Below are 22487 nucleotides of genomic sequence, written 5' to 3' on the forward strand. Positions count from 1 at the left end.
TGGGAAGGGGCTTTTCCATCCTGTGCAGCAACCACACACTCCCCAGGCAACAAGATATTTTTCATCTTGACTTCTTTTCCACCCACAAAGAGAGAAATCACTTCTACGTTGTTTCTGGAGGGGTGGGGCATCAGGTTCCATAGAAGATACAGATAGTATGGGATGTTATTTCTTCTGTATTTAAGACAACTCCTTTCCACGACCTCTTTTGAGGAGTGTACTGGACTCACTTTCCTTGGAATGGGAATGGGCCCCAGGCCAAGTTCCCTTAATCTCTTGCCCTTCAGCTCATACCGCTGGCAAGCAGCAGCTTTTAAGGTTACCTGGAGAGGAGAAGGACAGCCCCAATGAACTTAACAGGCATGGCTGGCTGGCTGAAACACGGACATGCCACACAACTCAATTTTGTTACACGTCCCCACTTGCCCATTATATTATACCTGTATATAATATAATGCCTATATATACAAGCATTTATAACCTACTCTTTAAGTGGAAAAGGTCCCAGACTGGCCTACCCATCAATTAAAAATAACAACCTCACAGCCCCTGGTTTCAGGCTCACAATCTACAAATATGTGACACATATTTGGGGAAAAGCTCAACCTGCTCTTCCGTTCCAACCTCTTACAGCAGTCTTTATATCATTAAAATTTCCATGTGTTTTACAAAAACTGTAAAACTGTAAAAACAAACGAGCCAGCGTAGACTATAAAAGCAGCAGTAACGACAATAGGTAATAAGACATTTATAAGACAATATTCTTATTTATTATATTTATTTGTTGCTTACTACAAAAAACCGTCTCAGAGCAACCTACCATTTAAAAGCACACACCTAAAAATATATTATAACAAAAAATACGCATCCATTGTAACTGACGATCTGCACCTTTTCAATATGAATTGTTCGAGAATGCTTGGGTGATCAAGTAGGTTTCCCTGCTAGCCTTTCTCCTACTTTCTTCCTTCATTTTTTTGGGAGTGTGAGAAGAGGCTCAGATGCAAAAGAAAGTGAGATACATCTATTTCAGGGATAAGGACTCCTTCAGGTTTCTCTATGTGGCCTGCAGGACTCTCCCCAATCCACACCCCTTTGCCCTGGCCACACCCTTCAACCATTGGCCACACCCCCTCCCTATGCCACACCCCTCCCGTTCCTCTTTTGCAATCGCCTGCCTTGGGGTTAGGCTGTGCCTCGAATTCTGATAACGCTTTTTGTTTGTTTTGCTCTCGTGGATGGAGGCTAGAGAGGGGTGTGCCAGTATGTAGAGAAACGAGCTTGCTGTTCAAAGCATATAAAGAGCACCCGCTGCTCCGCCCGCTTTGGCTTCCAGCCCCGCCCACCGCTGGCATGTGGCCCCTGGTAGGTTGCCTGGAAGGGAGTGTGGCCCGGATCTCTTATCTACCTGCTAAAAAAAATATTTAAAAAATGAAATAAGAACCGCAGCCACTGGGCGACCTTAAGGCTGCTTGTAGAATCTCGCACCCCCCAATTGAGGGAAGCAGGAAGAGGTGGGCTAGTCACATGACACCCCCCCCTGCAAATCTGCTCTGTGTGACTGCAGGCAGGAGGGGTGATCGCGGAGGTTTCCGCTCGGTGCTTCATGCAACACCCTCAAACGCGTGTCTGGACGACCAGGGCAACGGGAGCGTTTTGTGGCAGGCGCCCCTCCTGCTGGATCTGACCCACGCGCGGCGCAATTGTCCCTGCTTGCTGCAGCTGCTCCTGCGCGCCTTTGGAACACGGGCGCGCCTTTTGCCCGCGGACGGGGGCGCGCGCGCGGTTGCAACAACAAAAAAACCAAAACCCCGAGCCGTGGCCCTTTAAGCTGCGTGTGTGGGGAGGAGACTGCCGAGAAGAAGAGAGGATATTGGGTATAGAGAGAGGGCATTTGTGTGTGCGTGCCGAGGAGAGACCTCTGGTTTGCAGTTTGGGGAAGGATCTCCCTTCCTCTTTACCTCTCCGCCAGCAAAGCAAACCTGCAAGTCCGCCTTTGCAAGCCAAAGAGGCTCTTTAGATCTCCAGGTCGATCTCACCGTTGCAACATTTTCTTCTTATTAAGTGTCATTGCAATAAACCAGGATTTTGTGTGTGTGAGAGAGAGAGATCGGATGCGGGGGCGTTGGGGAAGGCAAGGCTTACGCATCTCCTTTGTGGGTCTCCGGATTTTGGAAGCAGGTTTGCAAGGCAAGGCGGGGAGAGGAGGTCGATTTTGATGCTGTAAGCATCCAGCCCCCATCGTTGGGGATAATGCATACTGGCGAGCCCACCTCCAGGTGCCTGTCTCCGTCTGTGCCGCTAAGGGGCGGTGTGGGGCGTGACAACCCTTCTGCGTATGGCTCGCTACGGTAGCATTCCGCAGACACTGACATTTCCCTTCCTGTTTGGAAGCAAGCCTTGCATTGTAAAACGAAGGATCTGAGGGACTGGCACCTTGAACTTGGCCTTGATTCCCCCCTCCCTCACCCACCCACCCCCTTTTCTCTCCCCCCCCTCTCTCTCTCTCTCTCTCTCTCTCTTTCCTCCCCTCCTTGGCAGATCTCCTCACACCCCCAACCTTCCCCTGTTCCCCCCTCCCCTTCCAACCTCCCCCAACACCCCTTCCTTCGTCCATGGCGGAGACAAAAATAATCTATCACATTGACGAAGAGGAGACCCCTTATCTGGTGAAATTGCCCGTCTCCCCGGAAAAAGTCACTTTGGCAGATTTTAAAAATGTCCTCAGCAACCGGCCGGTGCATAACTACAAATTTTTCTTCAAATCTATGGATCAGGATTTTGGGTAAGTTGGCATTCTGTTTTTATTTGGCGTTGGGAAAAAAATTTAAAAGGGGGGGGGAGGACGTTTGGAAACCCAGATCTGCCTTGCCACGTTCCTGTGTGTTTGCATGATTGCCTGAACGCGGCGTGACTTGTGCCTTTCTTAAAATGTGGCGAGCTTTCAAATCTGCTGGGGTTTGTGAAACAGCCCCCACTCGCCCCTATCACCAGGTTTACGCAAAGCTACTCTGAATCCACACCAGAGGCTTCTTTCTGCCCGTTATACATGTCAACCTTTGTGGGGTCGGGGGGGGGGAGAAGGGTGGTGTTTGGAAATGACATACATTAATATCACGGTTGTGAAAAAGGAGGGGGGGTGACATATTCCACCCTCCCCTTTGGGTGTCAAAGGAAAACTGGATCTGAAATTGTGGATTTCTTGCTTTCTGGTGGCTTTGATCAGATAAAGGGGACTCTCAGGGAAAGGGAAAGGCTCCCGATTTTAGGTGGTTTACCATTCTGGAAGCGGTGGGCAGTTCTAGGTTGGTGAAGGTTTAAAGCCTGGAGGGGATGACTGTGGGGCGTCCGGATTTCCCGAAACGCGGGTCTCTGGGGAGAATCGGTGGATCTGCGATGATCATGGCTAAAAGTTCTGGGAGCAAAAAAAGGGGTTGCCTCCAACTCGGACCCTCCTCAGAGTAGACCCATTGAAATGAATGGGCCTAAAGTTGGCCATGTGCCAATCAATTCCCATGGGTCTGCCTCTGAGCAGGAGCAGCACTGGATCCAACCCAAAAGGTGTGAGGGGCCTCCTTGCCTTACCTGCTCATAAAGGTGTTGCTTTCTGAAATCTGGGTTCCCAGTAGGGGTTTGTGTTTGGCCTTAGACTTCTGGGGTCAGCTGTTTTTTAAGGAGATGCTAAGCCCCTCCACTGGGTATTTCCTGCTTACAAAGAGAGGTTCAGGGAGGCTGTGAGTGTCCCCTCTCCCAGATCTTTAGGAGTGGAAGGGGTGTGTGAATTTCTGTAGGTGCCGTTGGTGGGTGGGTCCTTTTTTTCTTCATTTTTTACTGTTTCTGCCTTGGCAGTGCCCCAGAGATGAACAAATTGTAACCCAGGGAACGGCCATGGCTTCTGCTTTGGCCTCAGAAGGTCCCTGGTTCCAATCCCAGTGGCACCCCCAGATAGAACTGGGAGAGGCTTCCTGCTTGAAACTCTGGGGAGCTGCTGCCAGTCAGTGTAGACAATACAGAGCAAGATGGACTAAAGGTCTGACTCAGTGCAAGACAGCTTCCTATGTTTTGGTGTGGGGGCATATCCCTTAAATTTAGCTTGCCAAGGAGAACTGGGAATGCCTATTCAATTCATTTTGGCTCTCTTGAGAGGTGGGGAAGACTTCCATCAGGAAGCACTAGAGTGTCTTTCTATTTTATTTTATTCTTTGCTTTCCCCGCTTCCTGTTCATCCTCTCCCACTTTGGCAGCTGGTATATGACGGTGGTCCTCCTTTAATGTCCGGGGGTCTCTGTGAAGTGGGCCTGATTGCCCTCTTTCGGGGTGGGGTAGGAGCAGGATATAGAATTGTAGAGTTGAAAGGGACCCTGAGAGTCATCAAGTCCAACCCGCTGCAATGTAGGGATCTCTACTAAAGCATACCTTTAGAATCACAGAAGTAGTTTGCATTAGACCAATCCGTAAAAATGGAGACATTTCCAGGTGTGCTGGTGGGGGGGGGGCTTCCTTTTTTGTTTCATTACTGACTGGTGTCAGGAGATGGAACAGAAGAGGGATGAAGAGTGTGCACAATTTGGGGGACCCGATAACCACTGGAGTTGGTAATACAACAACAACAGGGGGTTGTTCCTCAGATAGGTAGAAGGAGGGACCATACTGCTTACGTTTTTTGAGAGGAGGGGGAATATCGTCCTGTCTTAGGCCGAATTGATCACCCCACCCCTGCCAGCAGTAGTGGACAAAGGCATATAAATGTTAGCTGGCGGGAGCATGGCAATCTGTGTCCTCCTGACCAACGAAGGGGTTTAAAACAAGGGGTATTGTGGGTGCTGTGCCTTTTTGCGCCCCCACAATGTTTTGCTCTGGGTGGTGGGTTCCAAAATCTCCCTGCAGGAGGTTGAAGAGCTTTTTGCTCGTCTCTGGGCTGTGGAGAAAGTGGCCGAGGTATGTCCAGAGGGCAAAGGGCTCTGCCAATGCCTCCCTTGTTGTTTGTGCATCGAGAAGGGAATTAAAGAGCCCTTTGTGCTGTGTCTCAGCTTGGGAGAAATCGGGTGAGGTGCATAATAGTTCATGTGCGCGAGGTGTTGATCTTTGGAAACACGTGTCTCCTTCGCTTACTTATCTGTAGTCTAGGGACACCTGCTCTGGGTGGTTCTAAAATGGCAAACTTTCTAGAAAAAGAGGCCTTGCCCCCTTTGAGGTAGGCAACTTGCATGTCTGAACGTTTCCGTATACATTTTTTTCAAAAGCCCCGCTCATAGAAAACTAGGCTAGGAAGCTTCTCCCTGATATGCCGGTCTTCTGGGGCAGGGAATTATTATTATTATTATTATTATTATTATTATTATTATTATTATTATTACTATTACTATTATTACTTTGCGTCCAGGTGACTTCAGTCATGTGCAAACCTGCCATCAATCTGGTCGGACTCTGTTGCCTTCAACGACTGGCAACAGCTCTCCAGGGCTTCGGACAGGGGTTATGCCCAGTGTTACCCAGAAATGCCGGGATATGCATGTGAAGCAAGTGCTAAAACCACTGAGACAAGCCTTTTTCCTTAAGACATGAGAACATAGGAAGCTTCCTTATATTGAGTCAGGCTATTGGTCCATCTAGGGACGTGGGTGGCGCTGTGGGTTAAACCACAGAGCCTAGGACTTGCTGATCAGAAGGTCGGCGGTTCGAATCCCCGCGACGGGGTGAGCTCCCGTTGCTCGGTCCCAGCTCCTGCCAACCTAGCAGTTCGAAAGCACATCAAGTACAAGTAGATAAATAGGAACCGCTCTGGCGGGAAGGTAAACGGCGTTTCCGTGCACTGCTCTGGTTTGCAGTTCAGAAGCGGCTTAGTCATGCTGGCCACATGACCCGGAAGCTGTATGCCAGCTCCCTTGGCCAATAAAGCGAGATGAGCGCCACAACCCCAGAGTCGGCCACGACTGGACCTAATGGTCAGGGGTCCCTTTACCTTTACCTTTATTGGTCCATCTAGCTTGGTGTTGTCTACACTGACTAGCAGTGGCTCTCCAGGGTGTAATGTGGGGGTCCCTCTCAGTCTTAATTGGAGATGACATTGAAACTTGATCCTGGCATCTTTTGCATGCAGTGCCGATGCTCTGCCACGGAACTATGGCCCTTCCCTGCATTTAGGGACTAGATGAACCTTTGAGCTGACACAGCAATGCTCTCCTTATGTTTCTACGACGCAGACCTTTTTTAAAGAATAAAAATAGTAAGAAGCCCACCTTAAGGCCTTATGATGGCCCACACTCCCCCCCAGTCTCTCCACCTCCAAGATCTGTATTGTCTGGTTTGGCACACAACCACTTGTTGGCATTTAGATAATTAAAAAAGGAAGGGAAAAAGCCACAGGCCTCATCATCTCCAGCTCTTTGGATGGCAACCATGAATCAGCATTTGAAATCTAATAATCTCTTGGTAACAAGCCTCCCCTCCTCTCCGTGTCGGACGGCTCGTACCTGTATCTATTTCCGGCACTGTGATCTTGGTGTTGTGTGTCGCCTGCAAAAAGGTCAGACGGAGCGGAGGGAAGCGGAATGATGCAAGAGAGCCCCATGGAAAACAGATTTGTTTTATTCTGAGTGTTTTCCTGGACAGAGCCCTCTCAAGGCAGGGCACGGCGACATAAACCCCAAAGCTGGAACAATTTAATGTTAGACTGCATACACATACACACCATATGTTTAAAGTGCATTTACCCCCCCCATCAATAATTCTGGGAATTGTAGTTTGTTCAGAGTGCTGGGAATTGTAGCTCCATGAGAGGTAATCTATGGTTTCCAGGTTTTTTTTGGGGGGGGGGCTGTTTTAAATTGTGTGTATGTGGCTTTTTTTAAATGGTATGTATGTGGCTTTTTTTTTAAAAAAGATTCATTTTTAAGACCCATAAGACAAGCCTGCTGGATCAGGCCAAGAGCTCACTTGGCCCAGCATTCTGTTCTCTCGGTGGCTAACCAGATGCCTGTGGGAAACCCATCAGCAGAATTCAAAGGATGAGCAACAGCATTTAAAAATATGAATGAGCCAGCATAAAATAAAGACCATGAAGGGCAGCATTAAAACAGTAGCATATTCAATATAAACACATCAGTTAAAATTCAGAACCCTCAAGTAGTTGCTGGAGCCCAGCTCCCCTCATCGTCTGTGACCATTGGCCATGCTGGCTGATGGGGGCTGGAGTCCAGCAACATCCCAAGGATCAGAGGTCCCTCAACCACTGCAGAAGCCAAGATATTCAGAGCCTTTTTGTACACCAAAGGAGCCAACTGTGCATCCCTTGGGGGGGGGGGAGTTCCACACAGTAGGGGCCACCACTGAGAAGGCCCTGACCCTAGAAGTGATGCCACCAGGACAAGACTTTGGGGTGCCCCCCTCAGCAGAATAGGCAGGAGGGGCCCCAAAATCAACACAGGTTCAAGTAAGTGAAGTAATTCAGTTTACACCTGAAGAGCAAAGTGTGTGTTGCTAGGTGTTTCCAGGCTAGCTATCAAGTGGAAGGCAGGCTTCCACATTTATTTATTTTTTGCTTGTAAGTGTGAGTTTTGCTTTCCTCCTAACCTTGGAGCTGTGAATCATTTCAGCAGTTGTGGAGGGGAGAGGAAGACTTGGATGCACAGTGGCCAAACCAGTTAAGCCCCCTTGTCCACTTCCTTCAGTCTTCAAATTCCTCACCCCATTTATCTATTTTATTTTATTTATTGCATTCGTTTCCCCCAAGGAGCTCAAGGTTGCATACATGGACCTTTTCCTCCATTTTTATCCTTACAATAACCTTGTAAGATAGGCCAGGCTGAGATACAGCAACAGGCCCACGGACACTCACTGGCCGAGTGGGGGATTTGCACCCTGGTCTCCTAGGTTCTAGTCCCGCCCTCTAACCACTGCACCACACTGCCTTTCCCATGCGGAACTGTTGCAACCCAGAAGCATCCGGGAGCGTTAGATCCTCACACACAGCAGCTGCTTATCTTAATTTCTCCTTCCCTCTGGCAATTAAAGTTCCTTAACCCTGCTGACATCCAGCACCCTGGGGGAGAGTGATGGTGTTAACCTGCATCAAGGAGACGGTTTGCCTTGTTGATTGCCTTGCTTCTGTGCATCAGCTGGATCGCTCTGCTGTCATTATGAGTTCCTGCTCTTTGCTTGGGGTTAGGGACATCGCAAGCTGTCTTATGCCAAGTCATTTATCTGACTCAGCATCGTCTACACTGAATGGCAGTGGCTCTCCAGGGCTTCAGGCAGGCAATCTTCCCCAGCCCTTTCCTGCCTGAACAGCCATTGCCCGTCGGTGTTCACAATATTGAGCTCAGTGGTCCTATGTCTTACAGGAAGGGCCGTGGCTGGGTGGTAGAGCATCTGCTTCCATGCAGAAGGTCCCAGGTTCAGGCTCCAGTATCCCCAGATAGGGGTGGGAACGTTCCCTAGCCTTAAGCCCTAGGCAGCTCCTCCCGTCCGTGCAGACAATACCAAGCTAGGTAGACCAGTGGTCTGACTAAGTAGAAGATCTGCCTGTGGTTGTTTCTATGACTGACAGCGAATCTCGGGCACCCCCTGCTTCCTGATCCTTTTAAGTGGAGATGTTGAGGATTGAACCTGGGACCTTCTGCATGCAAAACCAGGGCTCTACTGCTGAGCCACATCCCCTCTTCAGAGCCCCCAGTCTCCCCTGGCAGGGCTTGCCTAGGATTTGAATCCTAGGATTTGAATCTCCCTGCTCTGAGGCTCTTCCCTCCTAGCCCATGGGTAGGCAAACTAAAGCCCGTGGGCCGGATGCGGCCCAATCGCCTTCTCAATCCAGCCCATGGACGGTCCAGGAATCAGCGTGTTTTTACATGAGTAGAATGTGTCCTTTTATTTAAAATGCTTCTCTGGGTTATTTGTGGGGCCTGCCTAGTGTTTTCACATGAGTAGAATGTGTGCTTTTATTTAAGATGCATCTCTGGGTTATTTGTGGGGCATAGGAATTCGTTCACCCCCCCTCCAAAAAAATAGTCCGGCCCACCACATGGTCTGAGGGACGGTGGACCGGCCCACGGCTGAAAAAGGTTGCTGACCCCTGTCCTAGACCAATAAGCCCCATGCCTTGTCTGGTGTGAAACCCCACCACCTTGGGAGAGCCGTTTTGAAATTCACAGTCCAGACCCAAAGGTTGTTTTCTAAGCTGCTTGCAGGGGCGGCCGTGGTGTTTTTGATTGCAGTTGTTTGGAAGGCTAGCAAAAGCCAGGATCTAGCTGTTAGATGGGAGCTTGTATCTCATTTGATGTGGTGGCGGTACAGATTTCAGGAGTCGCTCCCTTTCTCTCTCTCTCTCTCTCTCTCTCTCTCTCTCTCTCTCTCTCTCACACACACACACACACACACACACACACACACACACACACGTCTTATCTGCAAGCAGAAGCCTGGAAAGACAGACACCCTTAAATTTCTAATTAACGGCCGGATTATAGACCGTTGTTACAACTGACTTGGGAGCCACTGTAAAAAATTGGATTTACAGCTGGAACAGCCGTAGGCAGCTCTAGGTTGCTGATGACCTCCAGCTGCCTGGAGTCAGGCGAAGAGAGGCTGAACGTGCAAAGTGTCATTATCTTCCTGTACCAGAGTCTCCCTGATGGAATCTCAGGGGCCGTCTCCAGTGCTAGCCCTGCGATGGGTAGGCCCATTGAAGTTAGTGGGCATGACCGACCTGGGCTCATCAATTTCAATGGGACTTAGCTGGATACAACCTGATTTATAATCGGAAGAGCCTTCCAGATCTGAGCCAGGCTCCATTTAGGCCAGCTTCCAAGATAGGCCAGCCAGTTGTTTCTAGGAAGACTACAATGCAGAGCAGAACCATCATGGCTAGTAAACATAAATAATAGCCTTATCCTCCAGGATTGTCCAGCAGATCCTCTTGCCTATGTAGTTCAGCAGTCCCAGGTTCACTCCCTGGCATCTCCGGGTAGGAATGGAGAGCTGCTGCAAATCAGTTTAGAAAGTGCCAACCGGCAAGTCAAATAAGAATAATGTTGACATCTGTCTGTCTCAAGAGACAATGGAGTGCATCTCTGAGGGTGAAGCCAAACCACTGCACCAAAGTGACCTCCCTGGGGTGCAAGCCTGGGTGGTGTGTATGGAGGTCCTGGGCTGCCCAAATGACAAGACCCCCTCTCAGCCTCACTGATGTTGTCTAAAGAAAAGCAGAGCAAGACGTTTGGCTGCCAGAGTTACCAGAAAGAAGCATACAAGGCGCCATCCAACCGTCATAGGGACTCCAGATTTGTGTAGGGGTTACCTTTTAGCCTTTAGTCTCCCAAAGATGTCCCACAAGGCAGCGGAGCTTTAGGGCCAGAGTTTTCCTTCTCCTAGATGGAAATAAGAATAACATAGTAAGTTATCATAACTTCAACTTGATTTCTACCATATGTAGGATGGGAAAGATGCTGACACCTCATGAGTGCTAGAATCCTTCTGCCATGCCTGCTAATTTTTCTTTTTTAATTTTTTTTATTAAAGGATTTTTTTTATAACAACAAAAACATAACAATACAATACAATAAACACAACAAAAAAACAAAAAAACAAGTACAATTTCAGATCTTGTTTTCTTATGCCTTACTTCTCCGACTTCCTCATGCCTCCCTTTTCTGTATTCCAATTTCTAATCATTTATTCAGCAAATCTTCCCTTATTTTAATTTAGTTTGATCTTACTTATTCTCCTTATCTTATCCATTACTAATAGTAACCATTTATTTTCTAATCCAACATCATTTTAACTTTCATTAATTTTGTAATATTTCTTTAAATAGTCCTTAAATTTTTTCCATTCTTCTTCCGCTGCTTCTCTTCCCTGGTTTCGGATTCTGCTCGTCATCTCTGCCAGGCCCATGTAGTCAATCACCTTCATCTGCCATTCTTCCAGGGTGGGTAGATCTTGTGTCTTCCAGTACTTTGCAATGAGTATTCTTGCTGCTGTTGTAGCATACATAAAAAAAGTTATATCCGTCTTTAACACCCCTTGGCCGACAATACCCAAGAGAAAGGCCTCTGGTTTCTTAGGGAAGGTATATTTAAATACCTTTTTCAGTTCATTATAGATCATTTCCCAGAATGCCTTAATCTTCGGGCACGTCCACCAGAGGTGAAAGAATGTGCCTTCCTTTTCCTTACATTTCCAACATTTATTGTCAGGCAAATGGTAAATCTTTGCAAGCTTGACTGGGGTTATGTACCACCTATAGATCATCTTCATAATATTTTCTCTTAAGGCATTACATGCCGTAAATTTCATCCCGGTGGTCCACAACTTCTCCCAGTCAGCAAACATAATGTTATGACCAATGTCCTGAGCCCATTTAATCATACTTGATTTAACCGTTTCATCCTGTGTATTCCATTTCAGCAGCAAATTGTACATTTTTGACAAATTTCTAGTGCTGGATGCTAACAGTTCAGTCTCCAATCATGCCTGCTAATTTTTCTCCCCTCCTTCTCTCTCCACATCCTTTCACTCATAATTACGATGAAACTCCCAGTTTAGCTTTCTCCAACAGGAAAAAAACCCAAACTTCCCCCCGGATATTGTCACTGGAAGCAGTACAAACCTGTGCCAACTTCATAGGAGCAAGAAGTTGTTCGCAAGTGTGACTGTGGAGTTTGGGCCTTGGGGCCTTGGCATCCCTCTTGAGGCACTTGTATTGCTAGTTCTCCCCCCCCCTCAACTCTGTAATTTCTAAAGCTTCTTCATTAGTGCAATTTGCATGTATGTGTTGTTGTTTTTAAGCCTGGGACTTAGAATCAGCTGTGCAAAAGGGTCAGTATCGTAATGGCAAAGAGCAGAGGCAGTGTGTGTGTCGGGAATCAGCACTGTTCATATTCTTATAGCAGGAAGGCATTGATGACTGGTGACTGCTTGCTATTCAGCACATTCCCATCTGCTCAGGCAGGAACTGAGCAGAAGTGGAGTGCAGTGGCCTAGCTGATGGAAGTTAGGCAGCAAAGGAAACAGAAATCTGGTCTTTGTGGCTGGCTTGAAATACATCTGACTGAGAGTTCCTGCTGATTTTTGTTGTTTGCCCCTTGTAGAACTCAGCAAGGAGGAAGAGGATGGGGACCAAACTAGAATAAGCTTGGCTTCTCATTGGCTCTGTCTCTGCCTATCATCGGCTGTTGCTCTGTCCAGCTGTTGGGTTTCTTGCCTTTTGCCCCACCAGCCACTCATAGAATTAGGAAATTATAGAGTTGGAAGGGACCTCAAGAGTCATCTAGTCCAAGCCCCTGCAATGCAGGAATCTCAACACACGGTTCCTCATCCAATTTGAAACCACACAGACCCTGTTTAGCTTTGCAAATGTGCTAGCTAGCAAGGGGACCTCTGCCTTTCTCACTGGCCTGCAATGTTCGGAAGCTGCTGGCACAGGGACATTTTGTGCGTGTCTTTTCCCGCTAAAGGAAAGAAGCCCAGCGGACTTGAGTGTCGTGGAAAATATTTCTTAATATTTTTTCTCTCTCTCCCTCCGCCCCACAACCGCCCCAGCCTGCCCTCTTCCTTGTAAGTGGTAATTAGATTCCCCATTGCAGCTTGAAATGTAAAATGCAGGCTTGCTGCAGACTCCCGTTCCTGGCTCTCTTACAAGGTGGCTGTGTAGGGCTGTAATTTGGCAAGTGGTTTCCAACTTGGCAAGCGGCCTTTCTGCCACTGAGCCAAAACAAGAAGGGGGTGGGGGTGGGAGTTTTGTGTCAGGGAAGCAAATGGTTTTGTTGACTCTTCCCGCAACACACTTTTTTGGGGGGAACCAAGTCTTGCAGAGAGAGCAGCCTGTCCGGATCTGACTTAGCAGTAATGCACATGTTGTCACAAGGGCACAGCCCTTTTCCTGGATCCTCCTGAAACAATAACCAAAAGACGTAATAAATAAACCCGCAGCTTGGGAATGAAATGTGCCACTGAGTTTGCTCCCAGGCCGGAATAACAGAGCCAGAGAGAGAGTGGAGCGGCAAGCTGGAGCGTGGCCAGTATCTGGGTGCAGCACAGCGACTGCCCCGTGTCAGTTTCCTAAAATATATTTATGTATGTATTTCAGCGGAATACTTGGCCAGGACACCGTAGAACCAGCGTTGCGGAGCTAGCTGCTTGCGAACTGTCCTTGTTGCGGTTCTAAGCTCTGATCCGCTGGCAAAGATGGTGTAACAACGCAATTCTGTGCCTTGGCAGGTGGAAGGGGGTGGGGGGAAGAATCCTGAGTAGCTGCAGTGGTGCAATCAGGTAGTTTTCAAACTCTGGACTTTGTGGGTTGCAGCCAACTAAGTTTTACTCTGAGTGGACCCATTGAAAATCATGAACTTCTGTTAGTGCTGGCCGTTATTTAATTTATTTATTTCCAGGGTTTGTATCCCACTCTTCAGCCAAAAAGGCCTGCAGAGTGTCTTACGTACAGTCCGAAAAAGACCTTCCTTACAATCTTAAAAAACGTGACACACAAGGGAAAAGGGACAGGGAGGGAAGAGGAAAAGCAAAAGCAAAAGTCAGGCATCAGTTTCTAAACATGTGTTGCTATAATGAACAAAGGATGACAAGGTTCAGGGGCAAAGAGGGGCCTGATGGAGCTGGGCCTCCAGCAGAGCTGAAGAAACCAGCCTTCTGCTTCCTGTCTTCCACTGAGGCAGCTTGGTGAAATGGTTGCCCCCAGATGACAGTTGAGGGAGAGGAAGCCTGATGGGACTAGCCTGTCACAGCAGAGCTGATGGAGGGAGTTCTGCTTCCCAGCTCTCCCAGTGCTGGAATCAGTGGGCCTGCTCTGAGCGGGACTAGCATAATGGTCTTATTGGACTCCTTCTTCTTTCGATGGGTCAGAATTGCTTACTTCATAATTGCTACTGGTGTGTGGAGGGGTGTCGCCCAGCGCATTCTGCAAAGTGGGGTCCCAGGCCTCTGCCCCATAATCTGGCACCCCGTGGCTGCTGCTGCTGTAGTCCCAGAAACCCCACCAGCGCCCACTGTCTTGAGGAGGGTGGCCACATGATCGATGCCGTACATTTGAAGCCCATTCAACACACATTTAAGCCACTTGGCTCCCCTCCTGTCAAAGAACCCTGGGAACTGTAATTTGTTAAGGGTGCCAGGGATTGTAACCCTGTGAGGCTGGAACTACAGTTCCTGGGATTCTTTCGGGGGGTTTAAATTTGCATTGGGTGTTCTTTAAAAAAAAGCCCTATACAGCCTAGGACTCTCGTACCTACGGGACCGCCTCTCCTGGTATGTCCCATGGAGGACCTTATGGTCTTCAAACAAAAACATCTTGGAGATTCCAGGCCACAGGGATGTTAGGCTGGCCTCAACCAGAGCCAGGGCTTCGTTGGTTGTGGCCCCAATCTGGTGGAATGTTCTCTCACAAGAGACTAGGGCCCTGCGGGACTTGACATCTTTCCGCAGGGCCTGCAAGACAGAGCTGTTCCACCAGGCCTTTGGCCAAGGCACAGTCTGACCCCCTCCTTTGGTAATCCTCACAGAACTCTAGCCCAATGATGGCCATTATTTTGATTCTGAATTGATTTTAGAATGAATTGATTTTAGAATGTATTTCAATTAATTGATTGTGATTTTATGTAAACTGTGTTACTTTTACTGTTGTTAGCTGCTCTGAGCCCGGCTTCGGCTGGGGAGGGCGGAATATAAATAAAAATTTATTATTATTATAATATAGTGTGGATTTGCCCTTGCTGTACAGAAGACAGCTCTGTCTGACAGCTGTGTTTCTCCTCCGCTGTCAGAGGCAGTGTTGATGTGAGTCACAAGTGGGGAGAGTTGCTGTTCAGGTTCTCTCTTTGGTTTTCCCACTAAGGCATCTGCTTGGCTCCTGTGAGAGCAGGATGCTGGACTGGATGGGCCTTTGGCCTGATCCAGGAGGCTCTTATCTTCTTAAGGACTGTCTAGACCAGGGGTAGTCAACCTTTTTATACCTATCGCCCACTAATGCATCTTTCTTGATGGTCAAATTTCCTTACCGCCCACCAGTGCACAATGGAAACTGGATTCAGCTTGTGCCGTAGAACCCCCTAACACCCACCTAGAATCCTGAAACGCCCACTAGTGGGCGGTAGGGACCAGGTTGACAACCCCTGGTCTAGTTTAAAGATGGTTTGAAGTTGCCCATCAACGGTGAGTACCTGGACAACAGACTGAACAGGCACACAACCCACCTGTTCACAGGCATCCCAACTGTATTGAGATATATACAGTGGTACCTCAGGTTACATACGCTTCAGGTTACATACGCTTCAGGTTACACACTCCACTAACCCAGAAATAGTGCTTCAGGTTAAGAACTTTGCTTCAGGATAAGTACAGAAATCGTGCGGAGGCAGCAGGAGGCCCCATTAGCTAAAGTGGTGCTTCAGGTTAAGAACAGTTTCAGGTTAAGAACGGACCTCCGGAACAAATTAAGTACTTAACCCGAGGTACCACTGTATTGTGTTCCTATTTAAATCAGAGTAGCTCTTTTTCTGCTTTTGCATCTGTACACCTCGGAGTTTGCAAATGTTACACAACACTGCCACCCTCTTTCTCTCTCATTAATTGGTCTGATTGTTATTTTTAAGTGTGCTTGTGCATATGTTAGACTTAATTGTTCACTTGATATGTTGTGAGCCACTTTGGGCACGGTTTTATGGACAAGTGGCATACAAATAATAAAATTGTAGAACTGCAAAGCTGGAAGGGACCCCCAACTCCCTTGCAATGCAAAAATTGCAGCTAAAGCATCCCTGACAGATGGCCCTCCAACCTCTGTTTAAAAAGAACAAGTGATTATGATGTAACCTGGAAAGAGGGCAAGGCATGGCTGGCTGGCATCCTGTACAGGAGGGCTCCCCAGGGCAACAGTTTGTTGCAGGCACTACTTTCCCCCTTAAAACACCCAGAGAGGGCCCAGAAAACCAGGACTGTTGTTTTGCAAGGCTTCAGAAAGTAGAGGCTGTTCTTGGTAAACCAGGGCAGTTGGAGTGAGTGCATACAAATGGAGATTGGGTGAGTTTTTGGAACTCCCCCACCCCAAGAACTGTGGGAGCTCTAGTTGAGATCTTGCAAAGCTACAGTTCTCAAGCACCCTTGACAAATGACAGACTTCCCAGGCTTCTCTGTGTATGTGAGTGGGGAGTCATGTTCTTTAAGTGGACGGTGTGTCTGCTGCCTGTGGCTAGCCTTCGCAAACCATTTCCAGCCATTTCTCCTTTGCCGCCTCCCTGACAGCCCTGAGCAGGAACAATCTCTCTCGTGGTCTGGGTGCGGCACGTTCTTTTATAACCCGCGGATGCTATGAAAACACAGCCGGGGGGATGCAAGGGACGGGGCCCTTTTCCTGTGGCTTTTGTGCTCCGGGGGGAAGAACAGCTAAGCAAAACAAATCAATCAGGAGGCTCTGATCTGTGCGGCCCTCCCCTCTGAGTGAGCTCCCACGCAGCTCTGTGTGCAAAAAAGGTTGAACTCCAGGCATTGAAGAGGCCCGGGTGTGTATGGAGAAATATACAGTTTATTGTCTTTAATGCTCGTTCAGCTTTGAATCTGCACCTGATATGTGGAAAAGTTCTACTGGTATTCTGCGGGGAATAGGATAGCTCAGTGGGTAGAGCATGAGACGCTTATTCTCAGGGTTGTGGGTTTGAGACCCATGTTGGGCAAAAGGGGGTTGGACTAGATGACCCTCGTGATCCCTTCCAACTCTTAAGCTTCTATGATTCAACCTTGATTCCGTCTCTATGTTAGCGGTAGGGAACCTTCTGGGCAACCCTTGGGACAGGGTATGGGTGGTGGACTCTCCTTCCTTGGAGGTTTGTACACAGAGGTTGGATGGCCCTCTACCAGGGATTCTTTGTCTGTGTGATTCCTCCATTGCATGGGGTTGGACTAGATGACCCTCAGGGTCCCTTCCAACTCTACAGTTCTATGACTCTGTGGTTGGAGAGCTGCATCACAAAATTCAGACAAGAGCAGATCTTGAGGGTTAGCCATGTTTCGGTTTGCATATCATTTCATTGCTCCCACTGAGTTCCCTGCAGCGAACGGAAGCTGGCTATATTGGAAGCTGACTTCTACTGAGACAGGTGACTTCTCCATCTTACCTCTGTTTCAGCAGCTCTCCAGGGTTTCAGGCAAGGGGAGTCTCCCCCAGCCTTACTTGGCGATGCTGAGAATTCAACCTGGGACCTTCTGCATACAAGACAGATGCTCTACCACTGAGCTGTGGCTCTTTCCTCTGACTCCCACCAGCCTCGGCTCATGTGGGATGATGTGAGTTGTCGTCCAACATTTGCAAGGCGCCAACTCGGCTACTCCTGTGTTAGCAATAATGGCACTCAATTAATGGCTGCCACAAGATGTCTTGGGCGATTGTCTTGGGCAGCTTCAAAAGAGGGATCCGGCCAGTTCATTTAGTGGGGAGGACTAGTTTATCAGTGGCTATCGGCCATGACAGCCCGATGGAGCCTCTTTGTTCAGAAGCAGTTTCCCTGTGAATACTCTGTGGTGAAAAGCAATAATGAGGAGAGGGCTGTTGCCTCCGTGCCCTGCTTGGAGGCTTCTGGATTGGCCACTCTACAAAGTGGAATATTGAGCTTAGATAGGCCTTGGGTCTGATCCAAGAGGCCTGGAAATGAGCTTGGAATTGGGAACTTGGAAATGGGAGCATCTCTCTTGTGAACTCTCGGTAGCCTCTGGCATTCCCCAGGCAAGGGTGTGTGGATGGACCACCTAGCAGGCTCACATTTCGGAAAATATCCTAGTCAAGGAAGCATCTGTTGAGTGTAATGCTTGAAACATCTGCCTTTGGGGAACTGATATATACCTCCCTGCCTCCAAGCACCCATCAGACACCTTTTCTTTTCCCATGTAATGAGGGCGGGGAAAAGAGATATTTCTTTCTCTCTTCTCTCTCCAGTGCTTGTAGGCTGACAGCAGGCAGAAGAGGCAGAAGAGGTCAAGCGCACCCTGTAGCTGTAGTTGTAGCTGAGAATCTGCACCCTGATTTCTCCGGAGGGAGGGAGAATCTTCATGTTCACACACCCCGTTCATATTGGGCTTTTAGAATTGTACAACCGGGGTTGCAGCCAATGCTTTACGTGCTCAGCATAGTCCCATTGAAAGTAATGGGCCTAGGTTGGTCATGACCACTAATTTCAATGGATGCACCCCTTGGAAAGGATCTTAGAAGTCATTTAGCCTACCCCTCTTTACTCGATACAGGAAATCTACGTCTACAGCATCCCCGACAGATAGCTGTCCAGCCCCTGTTTAAATATCTCCAGTAAAAAAATCCAGCGTGGTGATAAAACTGCTGGCATATTTGCAAAGCTAAGCAGGGTCCAGTCCAGTTTCCGATTGGATCGGGGACAGCGTGTTGAGATTCCTGCATTGCTGGGGGTTGGACTAAGGACCCTTGGGGTCCCTTCCAACTCTACAATTCTATGATCCTCAATATGTCTGTCCATGATGTGAGATGACTGGCAGGTGGTTTGCCCCGCCCACCTGCCAAAGTCATCCCTTAGGCTTGGAGAAAGATAGTGCTCTGGCCAAAAAGGTTCCCAACCCCGATCTGGTGTGTCAGGAAGAAAGCTAGACTCAAACACTTCCCCCTAGCATGCTATATTTCTGTGTGCAGAGAGAGCTGTGGGTTGTCTTCTTCCCCAGTAGAACACCCAAGCAACCTTCCCTGCACATAGAAATCCAGCATGCTAGGAGGGGCCAGTCAGAACTAGCCCACAGAGCAGGGAAAAGGAACCAATGGCCTTTCAGATGTTGCTGAACCACAGTTCTCATCAGCTTCAGCCACATCAGCAGCAGTCAGGGATGATGGGAGTTATAATCCCACAGCATCTGGAGGGTTACAGGGTTCCCATCCTTGCTATAGAGCAGTGTTTCCCAAACTTGGGTCTCCAGCTGTTTTTGGACTACAACCCCCATCAACCCTGACCATTGGTCCTGATAGCTAGGGATGATGGGAGTTGTAGTCCAAGAACAGCCAGAGGCCCAAGTTTGGGAAACACTTCTCCGGCCTACATTCCTGACTGCCTCTCCAACTCTGGGCCTCTGTCCACTTCCTGGTTCAGCTATCTAAGAGAGGAGACCACCTCCTAAGGAAACATGAAATAGTAATTTAATTTAATTTAATTACAATCAATCAATCAATCAATCAATCAGATGTTCCGAAAAGGAATGTTGCAGAGCTTGAAGGCCTTCGGAAAACAGCAACAAAAAATGATCAAGAGGTCGGATGTCTCCCTTAGGACGAAAAGCCACAACATTCGGGGCTCTTTAATTAAATTAATTAATTAACAAACATTTAATTAATTAGAGAAAATACATAGCTAAGGGAGACATGAGAAAAGTGCATAAAATAATTCACATTGTTCAGGAAGTGGCTAGAGGAAAGTTTTCTCTCGTAACACTAGGACTCCTGGCCAACCAATGAAGCTGAATATTGGAAGATTCAGGAAAGATAAAAGAGATGACTTTTACACGCTGTGTGCAAAGTTAAGTTTAGGATTCGCTCCTGCAGGAGAGGTAGCAATGGCCACCAGATTGGATGGCTTTAAAATAGGATTAGAGAAAATTCGTGGAGAAGAAGGCTTTCTGTAGCTACTGGCCGCAATGGCTATGTTCTGCCTCTGCTGTTGGCAACAGTATGCCGCCAAAAGCCAATTATTAGGAATGGCAGGTGGGAAGAGTGGCTGTTTCGCTCAGGCCAGGCTTGCGGTCTTCCCACACGGACATCCAGTTGAGAACAGGTTGAAGGGCCTATGGCCCAATCCAGCAGGGCTCTTACAAGTAATAAAATGTGATTAGAATTTGAGCACCAAAGTATCTCCAAACATCTGAAAGGCTGAAGAGTGGGCAGACATGTTCCAATGCTTAGAGGCCTCAGAAGACGCATGGATCCTTTTGGCTCCGTTTGAGATCTCCGGTGGCCTCACCCAGCTGCCCAAACAAGGACCACTGTGACAGGGCTTCCTTCAGAATCTGGGCTGAAAGTCTGGAACGGTTGGTTGTCTTCTGACAACTGCCATTCAGCACCCTCCAGTTCTAAAGAGTTTTGTATTATATAGCATGCAAGAGAATCGATACGGATTGATTTTTCTTTTGGTGTGTGCAGTTGTCTGAGCATGCAATTTTCTGACTTGGGGGCGTGAGGAGGGTGTGTTTGCTGCCTTTCGCAGAGTTGGACCATGTTATATTTTTGAGATTGCAATGGATTTCTCCCCAGTCGCTTGCCTCTTCTGAAATGCAATTGAAATGTCTAGCTGTCCATCTTGGGTTGATCTCCCACCACACCTTCATAGGAACATAGGAAACTGCCTTCTACAGAGTCAGATTGGTCCATGTATCAGCTTTCCAGGGTTTCAGGCAGGGGGCAATCTTATCCCTACCTGGACATGTCCAGGATTAGACCTGGGACCTTCTGCATGTAAAATAGATACTATACCCCTGAGCTAAATCCCTGCTCTCTCTCTCTCTCTCTCCTTACGTCTTCTCAGCTTCCTGGAGTTCCTCACTGCAGAAATTATTTTTTAAAAACCTTGCCTCCTCTCCTCTTCCACAGCTATGGATAAAGGCTCTTTGGAGAGAGAACAATTTTATTTCATCTGGCCTCTTTAAGTATGAAAAAGAATTCAAAGCTCCTCTCTTAGGTGTGAGAGGAACTCCCCCTCCCCATGTCTTGTATCTGGGGATGGTGTTTTCCATGTGGCGGTGTGTAGCTCACAACAGGAAAAGCAAGATGGGCAGCGAGAAAACCTGTCTGAATAAGAAGGACTTAACTTGCATGCGAAAGGATAGCAAAGAAGAAGCCAATCTCGCCTTTCTTGAGAGGGAATTCCACAATCTGGGAGCAGCCACAGAAAAGGCTCTGTCTTGTGTCACCACCAACCATGCTTCCGGTGTTGGTGGGACCAAGAGAAGTGCTCACCTGAGGATCTTAGCACCTGGGCAGGTTCATATAGAGCAGGCTTCCTCACCTCTGCCCTCCAGGTGTTTTTGGCCTACAACTCCCATGATCCCTAGCTAGCAGGACCAGTAGTCAGGGATGATGGGAATTGTAGTCTCAAAACATCTGGAGGGCCAAGGTTGAGGAAGCCTGATATAGAGAGATATGAATGTTAAGAGTTTTGTGTGAGAATCTGTGCCCTCTTGTCAACTCATATATTGACTTATATTCACATAAATAGCTTATCTCCTGTTCCACCATGTTGCATTTGAGGTCTTATTAAAAGAGGAACGCAGACTTGACAACCCTGGAATCTGCCCCTCTCTTCAGGACCTGGGAAATCAGATGTTTCTCTCGGAGTCCAGATCTAGATGATTCAGTGGGCTCCTCAATGGATAATCCTGAGTCAAGGTCATTATTGGAGGAGTTGCATTGGGCGAGCGGGCACACAAAAGAAGCTTTGGCCTGGTTCCCGCTAAGATGTCAATAGCGGCTTGTATGCTAATGAATATTGGCTCTGTGTTGTCAGGGGTTGGGGAGGGACAGCGGCTTGGTCTTTGGCTCAGCTCTGTCTGTCTCAAGCATATTTTCGTTGCACAAGGGTGTTCTGTTCTCAAGTGTGCGCACATCCACGCGTGTCTGCCCCTTAACAATTAATTGGAGGTGACAAGCTGGTGAGCAAATACAGAAGTGAAATGTTCATGGAAGGCCTACATCCTTGCCTTTGGTCATGTGCTCAGAGGCCCTAGGGTGCTGAAGTGGGTGGTTGTGTAAGGTAAAGCCAGGGGAGATGGGACTGGGATGAAGTATGCTGCAAAAGCGCGTTGGCAGATTCCTAGCATCCTGAACAGGAACTCTCTGTACAGCAACATTTTGTTGCAGACCCCACTTTTAAGCCTAATAATAATAATAATAATAATGGGATTGTATCCGTTGCTCGTTCTACTGAGAGAAGTTCATAAAGGTAAAGGTAAAGGGACCCCTGACCATTAGGTCCAGTTGTGGCCGACTCTGGGGTTGCGGCCCTCATCTTGCTTTATTGGCCAAGGGAGCTGGCGTACAGCTTCCGGGTCATGTGGGCAGCATGACTAAGCTGCTTCTGGTGAACCAGAGCAGCACACGGAAACGCCGTTTACCTTCCCGCCGGAGTGGTACCTATTTATCTACTTGTACTTTGACATGCTTTCGAACTGCTAGGTTGGCAGGAGCTGGGACCGAGCACGGGAGCTCACCCTGTTGTGGGGATTCGAACCGCTGACCTTCTGATCGGCAAGTCCTAGGCTCTGTTGTTTAACCCACAGCGCCACCCACATCCATAATAATAATAATAATAATAATAATAATAATAATAATAATAGGATTGTATCCGTTGCTCGTTCTACTCAGAGAAGTTCATAGACGTGGCTAATTAAGGTTCATTAATTCCAGTGGGTCTACTCCCATTATGATGATGAAATGCAGGAACCACCCCATGAAGTACAGATGATACAAATGAGTGTGACACAATACATCA

At 48.0% G+C, this 22487-nt stretch overlaps 1 protein-coding gene across 6 annotated transcripts in view; it reads left to right on the plus strand.

Moving 5' to 3' along the window:
* Positions 1-2527: 2527 nt before the first annotated feature.
* DVL1 (dishevelled segment polarity protein 1) overlaps positions 2528-22487 on the plus strand; it is a 101545-nt gene continuing 81585 nt past the window's right edge. For 3 of the 6 annotated variants that reach the window (XM_053400765.1, XM_053400762.1, XM_053400764.1), the window contains exon 1: positions 2530-2785. In XM_053400765.1, coding sequence (XP_053256740.1) covers positions 2616-2785 — 170 coding nt within the window. In that variant the 5' untranslated portion in view covers positions 2530-2615. Of the gene's footprint in view, positions 2786-17128; positions 17287-22487 lie in introns of all 6 variants that reach the window. The other 3 variants (XM_053400760.1, XM_053400761.1, XM_053400758.1) reach the window with 3 other exon arrangements.

Source organism: Podarcis raffonei, chromosome 8 (genome assembly GCF_027172205.1).
Source record: "Podarcis raffonei isolate rPodRaf1 chromosome 8, rPodRaf1.pri, whole genome shotgun sequence".
Taxonomy (NCBI): domain Eukaryota; kingdom Metazoa; phylum Chordata; class Lepidosauria; order Squamata; family Lacertidae; genus Podarcis; species Podarcis raffonei.